Source organism: Toxotes jaculatrix, chromosome 3 (assembly GCF_017976425.1).
Source record: "Toxotes jaculatrix isolate fToxJac2 chromosome 3, fToxJac2.pri, whole genome shotgun sequence".
NCBI classification, from domain to species: Eukaryota; Metazoa; Chordata; class Actinopteri; family Toxotidae; genus Toxotes; species Toxotes jaculatrix.
In genome coordinates, this window is record NC_054396.1 from 9,626,587 (window position 1) to 9,646,184 (window position 19,598).

Genomic DNA, 19,598 nt, shown 5'->3' on the forward strand with positions numbered 1-19,598 from the left:
GAGATACTATCGCTTCGCTCAGCTTTGAGCTCTTCATCTAGTCTGAAACAAAAAGACCGCAAAAATACCACAGAGCGAACCACAAGCAGTGACAGAGACAGTGAGAGAGAAAGACAGAAAGAAAGAGCGTTACAGTGTTGAAATGAAAATACTCTTAGGAGAAAAAATAACTTTTATGAAAACTTTAAGACAACTTCTTATCGCAGTGTGTTTAATCGGATGCAACACAATACAATACACTTCTTTGAATGCAGTGTACATCTTAATTAACGATGCATGTGTGTGTGGGTCTGTGTTTGTGTGAAGGTGGGGCAGGGGTGTTTATTTATTAATTCATCAGATTATTTTATAATAAATTTAAAGGACAGTGCGGGAACACGTTTGATAAATTCCTGTGAATACAGGAAAAAAAAAATCAAACCTGCTGCATCAGCTTTCTTCGGTATTTCATACTGTTGCCTTTGTTCTGTATTACATTTATAATCAAAGCAAAGCAGACTAAGATTACATTCAGCTGCCAGTTTAATAAGAACACCTCTCAGTGTTGCACCATACAGTTCACCAGCACCACAAAAGACATCCTCCAAAAAGATGACAACGTTGAACACTTTCAAGAAAACTGAATATTATAAACTTCACAAAGGGAGGATTTAACACAGGGCTGTTTTATTAGACAGCTGTAGTTTTAGCTAGGTGTACATGATGAACAAGTAACTGCGTGTACAGTATATTATTATCATTCTTTGTAGCTGTTTCAGGAAATTTATTCACGTCTATCAGTTCCAGGAAACATGAATGAATGCTGATGGCAGCTGTAGATTTGGAGGATGTCTAATGCAGAGGATTTACCTCAGCTGGTTTCCTATGACAGATAATGTTTGTATATTTAAAACAAAGAGTGAAGATGTGAAGATGATAAACTACACAATATATTTTGTCGACCATTTGTGTGTATTGTATCCTGCATCTTGCTTTGATAGTTACAACTAACTGCTGTTCTTTTTTTTTTTTGCTGTCACTACCTACTATATGTCAAGTATGATTGTCAGATTAAATTATAAAGCTTCAGAGAGAAACTCTAATATATAGTTATCTTAGTGTTTAAATGTAATGTAATCAATACACCTTACACAAATCAGATTCTTGTCAGCTATAAATTGTATAGTTTCTCCAAATATACCTTGTAACTTTAATTTCTGTCTCAATTTCAACTGAATACAGTCAAACAAACAAAACAATATGTGGAAGATGTTGAACCGAAGTATGATTGCATGTAACGACATTGTACATTACATATGCCAGTTCTGACTTTTTTTTTGCATGAGATGGTTCATATGTGTTCATGAGAATGAATAATACATGTCAAAGACATACAAGCATGCCCTACATCACTGATCAGTAAACTACAACAATTTTACATTATGTTTAAATTATACAAAAGAATTCACACAATCGTAATATTAAGTCAGTCATGAATGGTAAAATGTCTGATTTCAAATATGTAAATGTAAAGTGCTGAAGTTGTATCTTACAAATACCATGTGACATGTGTAATATGCCAACTCACACTTTACAGGATCAGCTGACTTAAGCTATATTCGCAGGATACTGTAAGAGTTGTAGCTTTCTAAAGGTCAGATGTGACCATACGTTTAATCTGTCTAATTTAACAATCAAAGTCTTAAACTGAACACGAGAGAGTCCACTGGATGAGCACCCAGTACATTCATTATGTAACAGTGAATTTTGTTCATCTATTCCATGTCACATTTTGTACATTAACCATAAAAAACCCCCAATTCATCAAAACAGTGTCAGCTGTCTTGTCAAAAGCCAAAAAGTTAAGATTTAAATACAGAAATCAATTTCCAAACCCACACATATGATCCTAACAGGAAGTCCTGGTAACATAAGAAATGATGAACAAGCACATACATGTGTACAGACATCTGCGTGCGTTCAATTCCTCCATTTTGGAGCTCTCCATTTCTACTTACTCTTCTTGTTGATATTGGCTTCCTTTTCACAACGTCATATACAGCAAACAGAGCGGTGACACGTGAGCAAACAGGTGAAGGACTGATGAAGGAGCATTGATGTTCATTTACTGATGTTGAGCGTGCAGCTATTTTCAGAATATAAGGATGTCTTTTCTGACTGCATTTGAATGTCAAGCTAAGCAGCGCTGCAGTACAGGGTGCTCTCTCACTGGCTTTCCCTGGTCACCCACTACATGCACACACACACACATAGATACACACACACATTCAGGTTTCAGGTTGGATACCCCCCTGTGTGACTAAGACAGGGAAGCCCATGCAGCAGGTGTCTTTGTGACTGACTCAACCCTGAAACAGAAGTATGGAAAGGTGAAGTGGGCAAACTGAGATCATTTTGACTGGGTCTTCCCTCTCAGACAGAGCATCAACAGAATCCCCTGCTTACTGAAAACGACGCAAAACCTGAAGCCAACATGGTTTCCATCATGGTTTCATTTGCAACAAATGTCAAGGTAATTTAACATCAAAGTTAACCATAAAGCATCTGCATTTACAGGGTTAAAATTTAAAAAAAAGTTACACATCACAGGTTGATAAGACACAATATTATCTCTCCCTGTCTGTAATTTAATTCTCCCTCTCTGTTTGTTTCTCACTGCCTATCTCCACCCACCAATGGAACAGATAAATCGCCCACAAGAGAGTCAAATGTCAGCAATTGTTGCCCATTACTAAATCGGTGCATTACTTTCCATCACTGAACAGGAAATAAGACGGGCTCTGAGTTACGCCATAGCTGCTGTAGCTCCCCTCAGTTCATCAGAAGGGGGTTTCATTTCCCTACAACTGTTAGACCGGCTTTCACATCAAGTGACAGGTGACATTATGCTTAATTGTTGCTCTGTCCTCGAAGCGTTGTTGTTAATGGAAAATACTGCCTTACAACTTGGGTCATAATAGATACATAAGCCTTGTTAACATTTTTACTTAATTCAACACAACACAAGCTCTCAGACAAGGTTTAAACAGCCAGTTATCTGAACACAGTTGTGTAACCTAATGTAGTTTTTACATTACATCTTATATAATGTAAGTCCAAGTCAAAGTGGTTTCATTTCCAATAAATAATAATGGGTTTGAGGGCCATTTGACATTGTGACCTCTCCCACTGTAAGAAGATGATCACCGAAAAAAACTGAGACGTCAAAAGGCTGCAGCTCTGCTCTCTGTCTCTAGCCACACCCCAACTATTGATGTCACAGCAGGTGTTTTCCATCAGCTCTGGTTTTCTTTTTTCTTCTTTTTTTTCAGCTGTCAGACGTAAAACTCCTACTGTGTGCATCACTGATTGGGACGATGGCCAGTAATGCAAAACACATTAAAGTTTCTGTGTTGGCAGAGGAGAGCAGCAGCAGTTCTGTGACTTATGAGTCACTGATTTGCTATTTATACAATGAAAGACCTATAAATCCTGCTTCTGCTGCCATCTAGTGGTTAAAGGTTTCCCCTGGCTGCTGTGATCTAATCCTTGATATAAACAGTATTGCATTGGGCAGTTGAAATGGGTAGCTGTGCAACATAGAGGAAACTTTTTTTTTAAAATTAGTGTGACATTGTCATGTTTTAAATCATATGTGATGGTATAGTTATGTTATGATGATGTTATTTATATCATAGGTGATGCTTTAATTTAACAGCTTTATTTCAGTGAAGTCCATCGGTGTGATATAATCACCATAAGAACGATCTCAACAAAACAAATCTTCAAAATACTGCCTGTAAAGCACCGCCACAAACTGTAACACATAATAAATAACACGTAAATAAAGGTACAAAATAAAATGTATTATGGGCTTATACTAACAGAGACTAATACAATATACATTATGTTTCATATATGTGTGTTTCACCAGGAAGATCATCAAAGTAATTTTGGAGGTCAAAGGTCAAGGTCAAGCCTAGGTCAGATTCTTGTTTGAAGATACTTCAGCAGTTTTTTTTTTAACATACATTTTAATATTAAGACGAGTTTCTACTTCTTAAAATCCACCATTTGATTTTTACAGAAACAGTGTGGTGTTTTGCCTAAAGTGAGCTGCTACAAAGACTTGATAACGCTTGCTCTGTGAGCTGTTTTTTTACACTTCCTACCTCGTCCCTTTCAGCCTACATTCTGTGCAGCATTGCATTTGTGTGTCAGTAGCTTGTTGATGAAGTAGGGCTGTTCAATGCTTCAAACCAGAGGCAGAGGAGTAACAGCGCAGATCGGTGGGCTCCACTTCAAAACATCTCGCAGACCACGACCATGTTGCAGTAGGTCTCTGCAACACTCTGCTGCAATGATCCCATTTGACACAGCAGAGAAGAAGGTTACAGGTGGGGCGTGGTTTGATATCTCACTGAATTATCTCTTGGCAGGTTCCAGCAAGCACCACAAAGAACCTGTTTAGTAGCTATTGTTGTCTGCGAGATTAAAATGGACCAGAAATGGATTCAGGTTCTGGTGATTCTACTGTTTTATCAAAGTAAGTTTAACCAATTTTTTTTTTCTGATAAATCTATTTACTACCTTGTGACAGCTTTAAAATGTCTTTTTCTCAGTCTTTTGCTTTTGGATACCTGAAAACAGAGAGGCGATTTATATTAATGTTCCCATTTTGTCACGTCTTTTAGAAATGACTTCAGGCACTGGTGACAGAACAGTAAGAGACGGGGAGCCAGTTGAGATCCATTGCCAGCCTGCTGACCCGTTCAGCATGGTCATGTGGTTTCGAGTTCAGGACAATTCAGGAATGGAATTCATTGCCTCTTTTAGCAGAGATGGCACATTAAAGACACCCAGTATTCCCCTCCCGCAAGCCTTCAGTGCCACAAAGATAAAACAACATATCCTAACACTGAAATCCTTCAAAAAAGCTCAGGACAGCGGCGTCTATGGCTGTGCAAGCATTCAGAGTAACACACTGAAATTTGGCAAGGTAACCCGACTGACTGGAGGTGAGTTTTGTTTTACTGAGTGTGGTCTTTTTCTGACATGATGGATGCTTTTCAGCAACACTTCCCATCATATCTTTCCTCTTTCTCAAGAAAAAGTTAAAGTCACAACAAGAGCACCACTGATCACCAACGCCAAACAAAATCTACCCACAACTACCACCGCCTGTGTTTGTTCCTACACCAATAAGAATGGTAAATGTTGACAGTTAACAGTGCATTAAAACATTAACACATCACTTCTTACTATGTGATTTGAAGTTACAATCCTTTGTAGAAAAAAGAAAAAAAAAAAACAAGTGGTAAATGAGCACATGTTTTGTAGGGGAAGCCAGTCTTTCCACGCTTTGCTCTCTAACGATTCTGGGCCCACTGGCTGGTGGCTGTGGCCTTCTTCTTCTGCTCCTCATCATCACTATTGTGTACTGCAATCGTAAGTTCATCTGATACCTTAAACCTGAAAGTAAAGCCCTCATCTACCCAGTTGCATGTTATTTTCTTGAAAGATGTTTAATAAGCAGTCAATAAATGTCTGTGCTTTGGAAAGCTGAAATTTGTTGTTTAAATTCTAAATTTTCTCCCTGAAAATTTCAGTTTGTTTTTGTTTCTATTTTTTTTTTCAGCTTTTCTTGATTTAAACTTGGTTAATTTTACTGTACTATGTTTGCAATGATTTGCACAGTTTTTAATCACACTTTTGATTCACAGATGTAAGGACACGGAGGTGCCCACACCATAACAAAAGAAAGTAAGTTTTTCATTTATCTTTTTTTTAAAAAATCTAATATTGACTTTAAACTAAGGACCTTAGCCAGGATTTTAGAAATACAGAGGTCATTAGTTCAAGTCCACCTATCCTATCCCAGATATCACAATGAAAGTCTCTAATTTCTTTTGTAATTATTGTTTTCTTTTTTTCATATTTACTCACTGACTTAGATGTTCAGTGATATTTGTTAACAAGCATTAATTAAATAGGGCAGTTATTTTAAGTTATTTCAACAAACTGTTACTCAAATGACTGTTAGAACCTTGTTTCTATTTTCTCTGTAATTAGTACATAGTTCTTTCCTGTAATCTTCGTAGAAGATTATTCAGATTGTAAAATTTCCCAACGTGAAGGTCTTCATGCTGTTTCAAAGTCTTTTCTATGCAGCCAGGAATACAGTATTGGCAGAGAAAGTTAATATTTTATGCATTTGTTGAAGATATTGTCATATGCTATAAAATTTAAACGTTTCAAAATACCTACCATGTTTTTTTGTTTGTTATTTTACTGTAGAACATAATTTTTCCCAGTTACAAAATCCCAGAAATTTCCAAATAACATACAAAGAAATCTGATCTCACTGTACTCAGCAGTAGCTACGGCCCAGTTTCCCTTATCACACAACTGCGTCACTGAAATAAGCTGTTCATTGTTATTATTTCTAAATGCTTTTCTTTATCTCGAATAGGAAGCGGACGATGGCTCCTGAGAAACAAATGATGACCAGCAGACACATGTAATCTGAATGGTGCAATTTCACTGGCATTTCTTTCAACTGCAATTATTTGTGTTATTGCTGCAGAAATAATTCTTCATCTCATTTACAGTTTCATGATCATTTCATGGTGAATAATTTGTCGGCAAGTTAAAACGTTCTCACTGTGTCTGACAGAAAATACAAAAGGTGTTTAAAGTGGTTCAGGTATTAAACGCATCAAATACTGCAGTGAGCTTTGACAGCTGATAATGCGGCTCTGTCGCATTCAGACTGAACTCTTTTAATGAAATAACATGGTATGAAATGTATATTTATCCAATCGTCATGAAGCTTCATAAATACAGAAACAAGTAATGGCCCGTAAATAGAATCCAAGAATTCAGAACTCTGATTCGTTCATTTCTTATTAAAATATTGTGAAGCAATTGTATATAATTAATTTTTGCCTTTGTGTGACTTTGTTTGAAACCCAGTTTTTACTTTACTTTTTCAGCATAGTCTCCCTCCATTGATTTTTGACAATCACTGTACTGTCCTCTGGTTTAATGATTTAATTTGCCTTGAGCCTTCAAAAAATTAAATAACCGTTAAGAAAATGATTTGCTTTGCTTGGTATTTCCAGCAGGAGGCTGACTTGAAATGTTGAAAGTTTTAGAGGCTTAGATCCTTTTTTAAAATTTGAATTAGTTAAGCTATGCTTAGTTTTTTTTCCTCCAAAGTACCATTTCTCATAGCTCTAGATTTCAAATGGGTTTCAAAGTAATGAGGAACACACATTAAATATATATATATATAGTATTTTACTTTTTTAAAAATGGATGTATAGTATTTTAGAGAAATCTCACAGTCCAAATTTCTGTGACTTGAAATATTATAAAAATAACTACATAAATAAAAAATAAAATGCAATACCACTCAGACAAACATTCTTTGTTGACTGCAACAAATTGTATTAGTCTTTATTTAGGTTTCTTATTTATTTATTGATTAATTTTTTTTTTACACATCAAACCCACTCATTTGCATTCCCATCAGTCATTCAGGGTCTTGGAACAAATATATAAAGTTTGAGCTAAAGACATTTGGTTTGTTGTAAGCCCCCCGAAGTCAAAAGGAAGTGGGCTGCTATGACAGTACGCAGAGTGAAAAACCACTAAGTCGAGAGAAGAAATACTTTCAGAGGCGATTCTCTTCCCGTTCAGTTTGACACATACACATTTCCCTTGCACCTGTAAGAAAACAGTGTTTGTTGATTCGATATTGAATTTTAGTTGTTTTTTTATTTTTTTTTTTTAACAACTGTTCACTTTAATTTCTTATTTAAGGCACAAATTGGAGAAACCAGACTCTCGCATAACACCATTCTAATTTGTACATTTATTTCATTAGTATTCCCACATCTAAAATATCTCTCACATCTTTTGACTCACACCCACACAAAACCTTTGACGTGAAGAAAAAATACCCTTGGGGAAATTATAGTGACTTTACAGTTGAAAGCCCTTTGTAAATTATACAGTGTTGTATTATATAGAACAAAAATCTTTTTTTTTTTTTTTTTTTTTTTACAGTATACAAAATGGCAGTTTACAAAGCTTGTAACTACCTCGGGTCACTAAGTGCACTTCTGGACGCAGAGTAATCTTTTTGTTTGTTTGTTTGTTTGTTTTTTACTACAAGGCCAAGAAAATAAAAAACAGACCCTTCTTTTGACAAATATTTCTCTACAGAAAGTAAAAGGCATTCGCAAGAAGCTCTCAGATACAGAATTAAGCAGAACACCTCCTGAAAATCCTCCACATATTTATTAGCATTGTAAACTATGTGTTGTCCAAAATATAGGCAAACTAAGCTGTACACTAGTGTCTTAATGGCATCTGACCACATCGGGGTAAAAAAAGAATTGGCTTTTCTGTGTACATCAAGATTGCACAAACATCCCGATACTATACACTCCACTCCGTACTACTCCCACACAAGCTGACAGTCACCACCCCCACAACCAAAGTCACAATATCACCAGGTTTAAAAAAAAACCAGCGGTGCAGTGTATCATTGACAAAACAGAAACTGTCAGCTGAGGTGTACATGATGTACAGGACTCTGACGGGCAACACCTTCCTTCCTGCAACGCGCTCAACAAAGCGACCAGCAAAATGATTTGTTTGTTTTTTTGTTTTTTTTTTACGTGTCTTAAACTCTTCTCTTCCCCCACAGTTTCCCTCCTTGCTTTGTCTGTTCATCACTCATTCTTTACATCCACCTTGTTTTAAAAAGTCTTCTTTTCATTTCTTCCAAAGACAAAAAACAAAAGCTCTTCATCCTTGAATACATATGAAACCGAACAAGAAAGGTGCTGCACGCAGATGTGTGTGTGTGCGTGTGCGTGTGTGTGTGTGTGCGTGTGCGTGTGTGTGTGTGTGTGCGCGTGTGTGTGTGTGTGTGTGTGTGGTGAGCAAGTGTTATGGGTACATTTAGGCTTGTCTTTCATCCAGTATACATTCTTGACGATTTAGAAAAATATAATCATGATCCAGCTGCTCCCTCACTGATGCATCCCTGTGGCCTTGCAGACAAATTGCACCGACAACCTGCAACAACACGTGACACATTCAGCTGTCAGTGAATTACTCCTCACCCTGTTTGGCGTGTTACATCGTTTATCGGGTAAAATTGTGTAAAGGATGAGAACAAACCTTACCTAGTGCTCTAGCTCTTGCCTCCCTGCTTTGCAGATGTTGGTACAACGTCTGAGCTTAGCTGAGCTGATAGCTGGTCAGTGGCAGACGGCTCCTCTGCGTGGTGTTTCTGAAACATAAGGTTATAATATTTAAAAAAAAAATACGTGGCAGGAAAAAGAAGACGTTGCACCTTTGCATGCAACAATTGCATAGATTTAATGAAATTATTTGGGGAAATGAACATAAGCAAAGCAGAAAGAGGAGAGTGCATCACATGCAGCTGTGTGCAGGCAGCAGGAGCAGATAGACTCCACTGATTGTTTTGTTTTGTTTTTTTTGGACTGGAATGTTATTAATTATAAGTGCACAGGTTGATTTTGTCCATAATGGTGCATATCCAGCTTAATTCTGGTCTTCATGCAGCAGACAGTTTGCTTACTTTTGACTTTGACTTTGACTTGCTCTTGCCCTGTAACAAAGTCAACACCTCGGTTAAGCTCATCAGCTTCACATTGCTCCAGGAGGCGGCGACCACTGACACAGTAAATGCTAGTAAACAGCCCATAGAGGGCGCCATGTAACAATGATAACTGGAAGTGTCTAACATCAGTAACATACTGTACTTATGAACTGATATTAGTCAGTAGTAGATTTATTAAGTGGTCTTCAGTTACTAAAGAGTAATAAATGATGTGAACTGATGGAGCAATCTTCCATCCTGATCTCACACTGATGTTCTTTTTACCTTTGGTTTGTCTGTTTTGGATTTGAACTCTGGGACGTCTGGGAGCAGGGTGCTGGCCATGGAGTCCAGAACAGGGCCAGGCATTGGCTAGGAGAAAAAAACAGATCAACAAAGGTATCAAACATGATCAGCTCATAATCACTTCATGTACTAAATGCAACAACCCACAGTAGTTTAGGTTAAAAACATTTTTCTATAAACAAATTTCCAACTTGCTTTCAAATGCTAATTATATGCAAAAACTATTAAACCCTGCTGTTCTTAAAACCCCAGCGCTGGAAGCTAACAACATATTCCAGTGTACAAACGGCACCACGTGTTGTATAAGGACGAGGTAGAAAGGTAATTGTTGCAGTTTATTTTCTGTGATACCTTCAAGGGCTCTGAGTCCAGCACAGGAGGTTCCAGCTTTGTTGTGTCTGCAGATGATGTGACTGGTGCTGCAGGCTTGGGCGCAGCAGAGAAATCACTGGACAGCAGGTCCAAGGCTGTCTTATCATCCATGGTCTTCTACGGGGTCGAAGTAGACAGGAAATTAAATCCCGCCTGCACATTCTATCTTTTTATCATTTTGCCATTATTCTGTTCTGTGATGGCCTTACCTCCTTGGGTGCTGCAGCTGCTTTTGTCTTTGCTTCTTTCATTTTCTTTAAGATGAAATGGATGTACATTAGACACACAGTAAAACAATAATGATCTACATACTGTAAATGAGCATATCCCAGTAAACATTTAAGTTAACATCTTCACACCTTAATTTGTGTTTTACAATTGTATCTGTGCAGAACAATAAAAAAAAGAATAAAAGTCATACAGTGGCAGGAAACATCTCTATCTGTTAGGTTTCAATAATAAAGCACACAGTCTTCATAATGTATAAATGCAGAGGTCAGTTTACTTTAAGATCTTCTGCAGTAGGTTGATACTCTGGTGGCAGCGTGTCGTCTCTCTCTCCCATTTTAATCAGCTTCTCCTCAACAACCTTCTTCTCCTGCAACAACCAAAACAAATCAGGACAGCTGGAGTGACCGGCAGACTTTATCTTCTGAGGAACGCTCTGAAATTGAAAATATTCTCTCCCATGCAGGCCATGCATGGCCAAGCACAGTGGCTACCTTGACAATGTCTTTTGCAGGAACTGGGGCGGGCTGAGGGGCGGGTGCGATATCCTTCAGGGTGTCTGACAGAACATCCAGGGCACTGTCTGCTCCTGCTCCCAGCTGAAAAAAAAGAAAGATTCTGATGTAACTGCAGGGTTTTAAAGACTAAGTAGCTGAAAAGGCCTTGTGTGCTTGTGTGTTTACCTGCGATTCGGTTCCTGTGGGAACCGGAGCAGCAGACTTCACTGTCGGAGCAGCGGTGGAGGCAACAAAGTCTCCGGCCAAGGCATCCAGAGCAAAGTCTGCAGAGGGCTGAGGGAGAGACACAATGAAATGTATAAAGTCTGTGTAGGCAGGAATTGTTTTACTATTATTACTTCTTCAAATCAATAGTGTACCTGTGCAGGAGGAGCTGAGGGGGCGACAACAGGAGCCTGGACGGCAGGAGCTGCTGAGGAGCTCATGAAGTCTCCAGACAAAATGTCCAGAGCCTCACCAGTGCCCATGGTGGGCTGAGGGAGGAGGGACATGGAGGAAAGAAAATTATGAGAATCTGTGATTATTATATGTTCATGAAACACTGTTTTAGCAGTTTTAATATGGAACAGAGTCTCACCTCAGGTTTAGGAGCAGGCAGTTTTTTGAGTTCCTCCTTATTAAACCTGTACTCTGGAGGAAGTGTGTCGTCCCTCTCTCCTACACGCACACCCTTTTCCTTCTTGAGTTTGTCCTCCTATGAAAAGGGAAAAGAAAAAGAAAATTTTCAGAATCCATTTTTTGGTCCCAAACTCGGAAACAGAAATGAACAAAAGAAAAGCATCATGCCACCATGACTCTCTAAAATAATTTCATAAGGTGTGTGCATGTTGGTGAGAGATTGTGTGTTCCATACCGAGACAATGTCCTCGGGTCTGAGTTTGGGGGATTCAGGTTTTGGTACGTCTGCTGCCAACGTGTCGCCAAGAGCACTGAGAGCATCCAGAGACATGGAGCCTCCCTGAGGAGAGAGCAGGCGATTGTAATTTATCTGTGTCAGTTCTGATAGTCAACTCAGGCTAGTCTAAAAAAAATTGTAAAGTAGTAGTAAAGTTAAACAAATAGAAAGACAATACAAAACCAAAAAAAAGTTATTCTATTAGAAACTGTGATTGTAAAAAGTAAAAACAAAGCATTTCAGGCAGAAAGTCACTTGTATCTTCACAGTTACCTTCTCAATCTTGGGTTTTCCGTGTTGTGGCTGTGCGGGAATAACATCCATTGGGCAGGGCTGCTCCAGAGGACAAACTGTTCTCTGCATAGACACAGGGACATGCTGTGGGACATGTAGACTAAAAAAGACATGGGGTGCTACAGGACGCAAGGACAGGCACACATAGATAAAAGCAGAAACAGAATTCTTTCCATTCAGTTTGTTAACTTTAAAGGAGACATATACAGTACTATAGAAGGACGAAATAGTTCACAGATATGCAAACACACAAACACACACATCCACAGCTATAGCTTTACCTCTGGTGCCTTCTTGCTAGATGGAGGGACAGGTGCCTGAACTCCAGAAGCTTTAGCTGGAGCCACAAAATCTCCAGAAAGTACATCCAAAGCTGACAAATCCTCTACCTTGGTCTGGAAAACAGGGACAAGAGCTGTTATTGATAACACATAGATTACACTGTCATAAGGAAATTTTTAAAAAAGCATCTCTATTTAAACACAGTCTTGAAATTAACTGTACATTAAATATCAAGCTAAAGTTATAAAGCTAATAGACAGCTAGCTTAGCCTAGTGCATGTAAAGACAAGAAAAAGGAGGCAACAGGTAGCCTGGCTCTGTCCAGGGGCATATCTCTGTTGGAAAAATTTATCTGCATATCACCCTGATTCTGGCTTCAGGTAACAATATAAATAACAGAGTGACTGTGTACCTGTGCAGGAGGAGCTGAGGGGGTGACACCAGGAGCCTGGACTGCAGGAGCTGCTGAGGAGCTCATGAAGTCTCCAGACAAAATGTCCAGAGCCTCACCCGTGCCCATGGTGGGCTGCAGGACGAGACAAGGAAAGATTCAGTCAATATCATGCATCTATTGATCTGTTTAGTTCACTTTTGTACATAATCTGTAAGAGCTCAGCACCATAAAATATAATTTAAAGAGCCTTGACGAGAACTGTGAATATTATATGTTCATGAGACACAGTTTTAGCTGTTTTAAAATGGAATATGTATAAGGTCTTTGCCCCGTTAATACAAATAAGGTAGATTTTTTTTCCCCAGAAATATCATATGAAGGAGAGCTTAAAAACCAACCTGCAACTTCATCATCAAGCTCATCCTCTAATCATAAAAAGCAGCTTATGTTGCTTATAAATGAATTTGTCAGAGTCTCACCTCAGGTTTAGGAGCAGGCAGCTTTTCAAGTTCCTCCTTTTTAAACCTGTACTCTGGAGGAAGTGTGTCGTCCCTCTCTCCTACACGCACACCCTTCTCCTTCTTAGCTTTGTCCTCCTATAAAAAAGAAAACAGGAGGAAATAAGGCATCAACTGGTAAGAAAACAATTCTGTGAGGAGTTGAAACACAAATGCAACTGATCCGCCAACATCAGGAGGTTTTCTGTGCCAGTGAGAGGACAATTTGATAGGCTGTTTATATATTGGTGAGAGATTGTGTGTCCCATACCGAGACAATGTCCTCAGGCCTGAGTTTGGGGGATTCGGGTTTTGGTGCATCTGCTGGCAACGTGCCACCGAGAGCGCTGAGAGCATCCAGAGACATGGAGCCTCCCTGAGGAGAGAGCAGGAGATTGTGCTCTATTGATATATCATACCTTTCTAGTTTACCTGGAAATAAAATGTCTCTCCAAGGCAACATGGAGAAAAAGATTCTGTAAATCTGTATCTCACCTGCTCAGTCTTGGGCTTGGCCTCAGTGGTGTCTTTTTTAGCAGCAGCTTTCTCTGCTTTGCCCTTCTTCTCAGCAGGGGGAACTGCAGAGGATTCAACTTTCTACGACAGACAACACAGCTGGCATTAAACGTCATAGTAATAACTTAATTGAGTTGATTATATGTTTATACAACCTCTTTTTACTGCAGCACAAATCTTTGACATAACTTACAATATCAGTATTTTCTAAGTAGTGTCATTTCTTGTAATCGGTTGATGGTTAGAATTGAAATGAAAAACTCTGGGGTGGGACACGAGTCTAACATCTGTAGCTTAATTTGTGTATTCCATAGAAACATCTGTATTTGTATCTGCAAGTTTATACTGGGACCAGGTGGGCCTACAGTGAAAGCTGTTAGAACTCATCTAGACTGCTTAATTTTCTGTGCAAAAGATTACTGCAATGAACAAGAGCTCTGAATGTCCGAATGTTCAAATTAAATTAACTACTTAGAGCTTTATTTTCAGCCTACAGCCTATTTGTTTACATGTGGGCAAATCTGCTTCATAGAAAGTCATTCTGTTCTGGCAGGTAGCACTTCCTGTACAGACAACAGTCACCTGTGTACAGAAGAAAAAGTCTGAATCTGATCATTTCGACAGGCAAGATCTGAGGTTTAAGGGGCAATTTTTTCTATGAAAAGCTTTGTGGATGGATTTATGGATGTTCATCCTCGATGAACACTAGAAATCATGCTAACACTGTAAAGGGTGAAAGAGTGAGTTTCAAATTGTGTCAAACAGATTCAAATATTCAGCTAAAAATCAGATGCTTTTTATACCTGTTACAAAAATATTGTTATCCTTTAATCGTTTAGTTAGAAATTGTTCCACCGACAGCAGAACTTAAAACTTATCCACACTGCTGTAGATTCAACAAAAGAGGAGGTGTGAGCTTGTTGTATTGTACCTTGGCAGTAGAAGCTGAAAGTCCAGCTTCCAGAGAGAAATCACCCGAGACTTTCTCCGTCTTGGGTTTCTTATCAGCAGGAGGACACACAGCCACAGGGGGAACCACTGGGGCTTTCTACAACAATCAACGGAGAGATGAAATATTAGATACTGTGTCGTTGCTTGTGTTATTTTTTTTTTTGTCTGTTGCAAGCAGCTATAGGTCAACTGTGTACCTGTACAGAAGGAGCTGGGGGGGCGACAACAGGAGCCTGGACGGCAGGAGCTGCTGAGGAGCTCATGAAGTCTCCAGACAAAATGTCCAGAGCCTCACCTGTGCCCATGGTGGGCTGCAGGAGGAGACAGGGAAGGATCAATCAATATCACGCTTTTATTACTGTGTTTATATCACAGTGATACTTTAATTTGTCCGTCACCTCAGGTTTAGGAGCAGGCAGTTTTTCAAGATCCTCCTTTTTAAACCTATACTCTGGAGGAAGTGTGTCGTCCCTCTCTCCAACACGCACACCCTTCTCCTTCTTGAATTTGTCCTCCTATAAAAAAGAAAAGACGAGGAAATAAGATACTATCTGAAAGGAAATTTTTCAGTAATTGTTTTTTCTTGGACATTGAGATGTGTCTTCACTGCACGCTCCACTGGAGAAACCATCAACGTCTGAGAGACAGCATAAGGACAAGACAGTGTTTGTGCTTTTACCGAGACGATGTCCTCGGGCCTGAGTTTGGGGGATTCAGGTTTTGGTACGTCTGCTGCCAACGTGTCGCCAAGAGCACTGAGAGCATCCAGAGACATGGAGCCTCCCTGAGGAGAGGACAGGGGAAGAAATTCATGTTCTCCTCATGTGTTATATGTTGTTTGATTACAGAAATAAGAAGAGCAAATTGTTACAGTGGCACAGAGTATTTTGTCCACTTCATGTCCTATAAATCTCACCTCATTGGTCTTGGGCTTGGTGCCCGGTCCAGCCTTCAGAGAGAAATCAGAAGCGGTTTGCTCCATCTTGGCTTTTTTATCAGCAGGAGGAGCAGCTGATTTCTACAACAGCCAACATGAAATAAAATGGATGATATAATTAAGTAAAGATAATAATAGCAAATATCATTTTTAAGTAGTTAAATATTTCACTTAGTGGAATTGTATCACTGTCTGTTAAAATGGGGCATTTGAGCACCTTTCAGCACCTCCTAAAGTTTTCAGCAAAGTGTTTCTGTTCATTCTAAGACAGGGATCTGAGCAGCCAAGACACCCTTGCATGAAAAGTACCGTGACAGGAGCAGAGGGAAGTCCAGCCTCCAGAGAGAAAGCATCTTTCTCCATCTTGGCTTTCTTGTCAGCAGGAGGAGCAGGACACACAGCCACAGGGGGAACTGGTGCAGTAGTTTCACCTTTCTGCAGCGGAGATGGCACAAGACAGTGAAAGTCTTAGCTTCCTCAGTTAGATGCCACTGTACTGGGATCACAGAGACCAGAAGAATTTTTTCTTTACCTTCACAGGAGGTGGTGCAAAGCTAGCAGGGCCAGCAGATGAGGCACTGACGATGCCTGCATGACCTTTGTTCTACATATTTCATGTAGAAAAACAAAGAAGGTGGGGATGGGTTAAACTTTTGAAACTACAAAAACATATGTCTTCAATTCCACAGAGGAATTTAAGGGTACACTCAGAGCTAATACCATCTACAACAGGAATTTTAAATATGGACTTTTGTCAAGAGGGTAAATGGAGTGTAAAGGTAGAGGATGGACAAGCAACTGAGTGCTACATGCTTTACAGTTTTGCTTTGAAGACTCTGACCTCTTGCTTGCTGGGTACAGCTGGAGCAGTGGACGTCATGAATCCAGCTGAAAGGGAATTCAGGGCCTCGTCTGTGCTCAGTGGTTTCTGAGAGGAAAAACAGAGCGTGCATCACCACCAGATTATGACACAAAGTCTATTCTTATCCTTTTTTTTTTCTACAAAAACCTAAAAGATAACCTTTGCTGGCAGATTTTAAGAGGAATTACTCCAAATCCTGCTCCCTATCAGCCACACGATCCTCCACTAGAGGGCATGTATGACCAAGTCAAAAAGGCAAAGGGGCAAAATTATGGAAGCCAGACTGCATGTACCAGTACGGAAAGAAAAGTACAGACACACCCTTCCACAGATTCCATAGAGACAAATAAAGTACAAATAAACACCCTAAAAGTATGCATTTGACAAATAAAACTATGCTGGTTTAGCAAAAAATACCATAAACACAAAAACTAAAATCACAAAACTCACACCGGAGGGAGATGTGCCTGGGTGGGATCAGATCATGAGACACAAAACCAAAGAGGACTTTTGGTAGACAAGATGACCAAGTGGGAGTTGACTATGATGCAAATGTGGGTGTGTTAGAGGGTGAGTAAATAGTAACCTACATATGGGTGGATATCAAAGTGTGTAACAGATGTATCAGTGCGTTTGTGTGTGTGTGTGTGTGTGTGTGTGTGTGTGTGTGTGTGTGTATCTACGTGGTCGTGTTTGGGTTTGGTCGGACAAGAGCCAACGAGTTCGAACAGAGAAGGTGGGTCTTGTGCTCTTTGCTCAGACAACACCCACTGATGCTGCAATGAAACATTCCCCACGCTAGAGGAACCAGCAGATCATAGAGTGGCAACAATGCTTCCTGTATATGTGTCTGTATGTGTGTGTGTGTGTGTGTGTGTGTGTGTGTGTGTAATGTGAGTGGCTGATCATTTGCTGACACATGTTGGAAAAAGTTAACAAAGAGTGAGTCTCTCTCTGAACTTTATCTGGAGCAAAGTGAGCTGAATGTAGGAGGTTATGACTTCACCAGATGCGAGTTATAAAGGTTTCACTTACAGGAACTTCCTTAGGTTTAACATCTGCAGGAACTGGAGCCTAGAAAACACAGATTAAGTTTAGACCAGAAAGAAAAATATCCAAATGCTGTATAAATAATTCAACGAGTCAACAAATGTGGCCTTAAAGGCTCAGTTCAAATTATTTGCCCATTGTCTGATCTGCTGATATCTGGCCATGCAGATAGCTTTGATTTGTGTTATCTGGCTCTAGGGCTCTTCTTATATGATGCTTGAGGGTTGTTGTTGTTGTTGTTTTTTTTAACTAATTGAGAAGTAACATATTTTTCTATTAAACTATTTCTTTAGTTTAACAAAAACTTTTAACTTCTCAAATGTTAGGCTAAATGTTGTCTGATTACAAGCAAAGCCACAAAAACTTTACCAGAGGATGAATATGACCAAATGCTGAACCCAGCTTTCGGCATCTAACAGTTTTTGATGCTTGAAGCTGCAAACACATTTCAGTTGGTACCATAGAAAATGATGAGGGTCGATACCGAGCCCAGTTCATCTCACAGCAGTGAAAGATGATGTTTTAAATTTTGGATCGCTCTGTGTAATCCACAGACCTCACTGTGAATAGTTTACATAGCAGTGATAACCAGTTGACCGTGCGGTCTGGCCCAACTGGCAGTGTGACAAAACTAGGTAGTAAATCAGAGGAGGTGATGAAGAGGAGAGAACTAACCATATCTTTAAATCTGTAACCTGGAGGCAGCGTGTCGTCTCGTTCTCCACACTTCTGAGCCTTCTCAGAGGTGATGCCATGCTGTGACACATGCAACACACACGGTTACTTGCACCAGATCCATGCTTCAGCTCAGTGCATCTGCTCACACACACACATGCATGTACACTGTGGTTATGCTCTACCTCTTTGACCTCTGGCCCGGTGAATACAGGCTGTGGAGGCGTGACAGGATCAGCCGATGGCAGTATGCTGGCCAGGGCATCAAGTGGATCCAACGCTGGTGCCTGCGCATGCATTACAAGTCAGCACAGTGAAGCAAGCAACATGCTTTTCAAAGCTAGCCCACACAGCTTTAGTAAGTCTTTACCTCTTTGGCTCCTTTAGCTGCTGTGGAAGGAACCTCTACCTGCACCTGTAAAACGGACCCAAAGTCAGGACACTTTCAATGTGAAACATGACAAATTTGTTTTCATGGTGGAATATACGTGTTAAAAAATAGTGCAGTTCCTCCTGTTCCGATTAACTGCTAATAGATCAGTGTATGCAAGGCTGAACCAACTCATTTCCTCATAGTAATTTCACCCCAGGAAGAAAATAAATCGTGAGGTTTGATCATTTCTTAAAACCCAAGACGTTTTCCCAAAATCGACGAAAGAAAGAAAAATCCCTGCAGGCCCCGAAGGCACCTCCTAAGCAAATTTAGTGGTCTGTCCAGTCCAGTGCAGAGAAGTGACAGTGAGCACCATGAGAATCAATCACATCCATTAATATTCTACAGAAAATACAGAGGAGAAAAGTATCAGACAGCCTCCATCCCCATTGGTTTCAGGTTCATCTCCTTTCGTTTGGGTCAGTTTAGCTTCTTCTGTCTCCTGCTTCAGAGCCGTGGCTGCTGCCACTGTTTTAGCAGGATCAGCTTTAGACACATCATCTTTGACTGTGTTGGTGGCTGTGGTATGCTAAAATACAGTGAATTTTGGGAAAGTGCAGGTACAAAGTCAGTCATATATCCAAATAAATAAAAGGCACAGTGGCGTGGAACAGATTTCAGCAGAAGAAAGCCTCCACCAACTTGATCACTGGTGAGCCATTAGTTTAGAACTAGTGATAAACTGTAGGCCTCTCCTCTCCTTGTGCATCCTCTGGGCGGCTCAGGTTTCTCATGTACTTGTGGTGCAAGTGGACCAGTGTGAACA

The 19,598-nt window shown here is 39.8% G+C and overlaps 2 protein-coding genes across 31 annotated transcripts in view; one reads left to right on the forward strand and one right to left on the reverse strand.

Moving 5' to 3' along the window:
• The first annotated feature begins 4,178 nt into the window (after positions 1–4,178).
• On the forward strand, positions 4,179–7,072 carry cd8a (CD8a molecule). The gene is made up of 7 exons (XM_041035006.1): positions 4,179–4,313; positions 4,419–4,525; positions 4,674–4,997; positions 5,088–5,189; positions 5,320–5,427; positions 5,703–5,742; positions 6,452–7,072. Exons 1-7 carry the CDS (start codon positions 4,306–4,308, stop codon positions 6,501–6,503), a joined length of 741 nt encoding a protein of 246 aa, XP_040890940.1. The 5' UTR covers positions 4,179–4,305; the 3' UTR covers positions 6,504–7,072.
• Positions 7,073–8,007: 935 nt separating this feature from the next.
• The window catches only part of cast (calpastatin), a 38,618-nt gene continuing 27,027 nt past the window's right edge, over positions 8,008–19,598 (reverse strand). For 20 of the 30 annotated variants that reach the window (XM_041034997.1, XM_041034981.1, XM_041034975.1 and 17 more), the window contains 30 exons: positions 18,770–18,814; positions 18,585–18,686; positions 18,400–18,480; positions 17,710–17,748; positions 16,654–16,740; positions 16,345–16,416; positions 16,122–16,247; positions 15,792–15,893; positions 15,555–15,659; positions 15,274–15,390; positions 15,073–15,186; positions 14,856–14,972; positions 13,904–14,005; positions 13,680–13,784; positions 13,391–13,507; positions 12,930–13,043; positions 12,517–12,630; positions 12,215–12,298; positions 11,900–12,004; positions 11,624–11,740; positions 11,406–11,519; positions 11,212–11,319; positions 11,023–11,127; positions 10,806–10,898; positions 10,510–10,554; positions 10,280–10,417; positions 9,908–9,994; positions 9,602–9,631; positions 9,183–9,289; positions 8,008–9,072 (listed from right to left, as the gene is read on the reverse strand). In XM_041034997.1, the coding sequence (XP_040890931.1) occupies positions 9,191–9,289; positions 9,602–9,631; positions 9,908–9,994; positions 10,280–10,417; positions 10,510–10,554; positions 10,806–10,898; positions 11,023–11,127; positions 11,212–11,319; positions 11,406–11,519; positions 11,624–11,740; positions 11,900–12,004; positions 12,215–12,298; positions 12,517–12,630; positions 12,930–13,043; positions 13,391–13,507; positions 13,680–13,784; positions 13,904–14,005; positions 14,856–14,972; positions 15,073–15,186; positions 15,274–15,390; positions 15,555–15,659; positions 15,792–15,893; positions 16,122–16,247; positions 16,345–16,416; positions 16,654–16,740; positions 17,710–17,748; positions 18,400–18,480; positions 18,585–18,686; positions 18,770–18,814 (2,784 nt within the window). In that variant the 3' untranslated portion in view covers positions 8,008–9,072; positions 9,183–9,190. The remainder of the gene's footprint in view (positions 9,073–9,182; positions 9,290–9,601; positions 9,632–9,907; positions 9,995–10,279; positions 10,418–10,509; positions 10,555–10,805; positions 10,899–11,022; positions 11,128–11,211; positions 11,320–11,405; positions 11,520–11,623; positions 11,741–11,899; positions 12,005–12,214; positions 12,299–12,516; positions 12,631–12,929; positions 13,044–13,390; positions 13,508–13,679; positions 13,785–13,903; positions 14,006–14,855; positions 14,973–15,072; positions 15,187–15,273; positions 15,391–15,554; positions 15,660–15,791; positions 15,894–16,121; positions 16,248–16,344; positions 16,417–16,653; positions 16,741–17,709; positions 17,749–18,399; positions 18,481–18,584; positions 18,687–18,769; positions 18,815–19,598) is intronic. The other 10 variants (XM_041035004.1, XM_041034986.1, XM_041034995.1 and 7 more) reach the window with 4 other exon arrangements.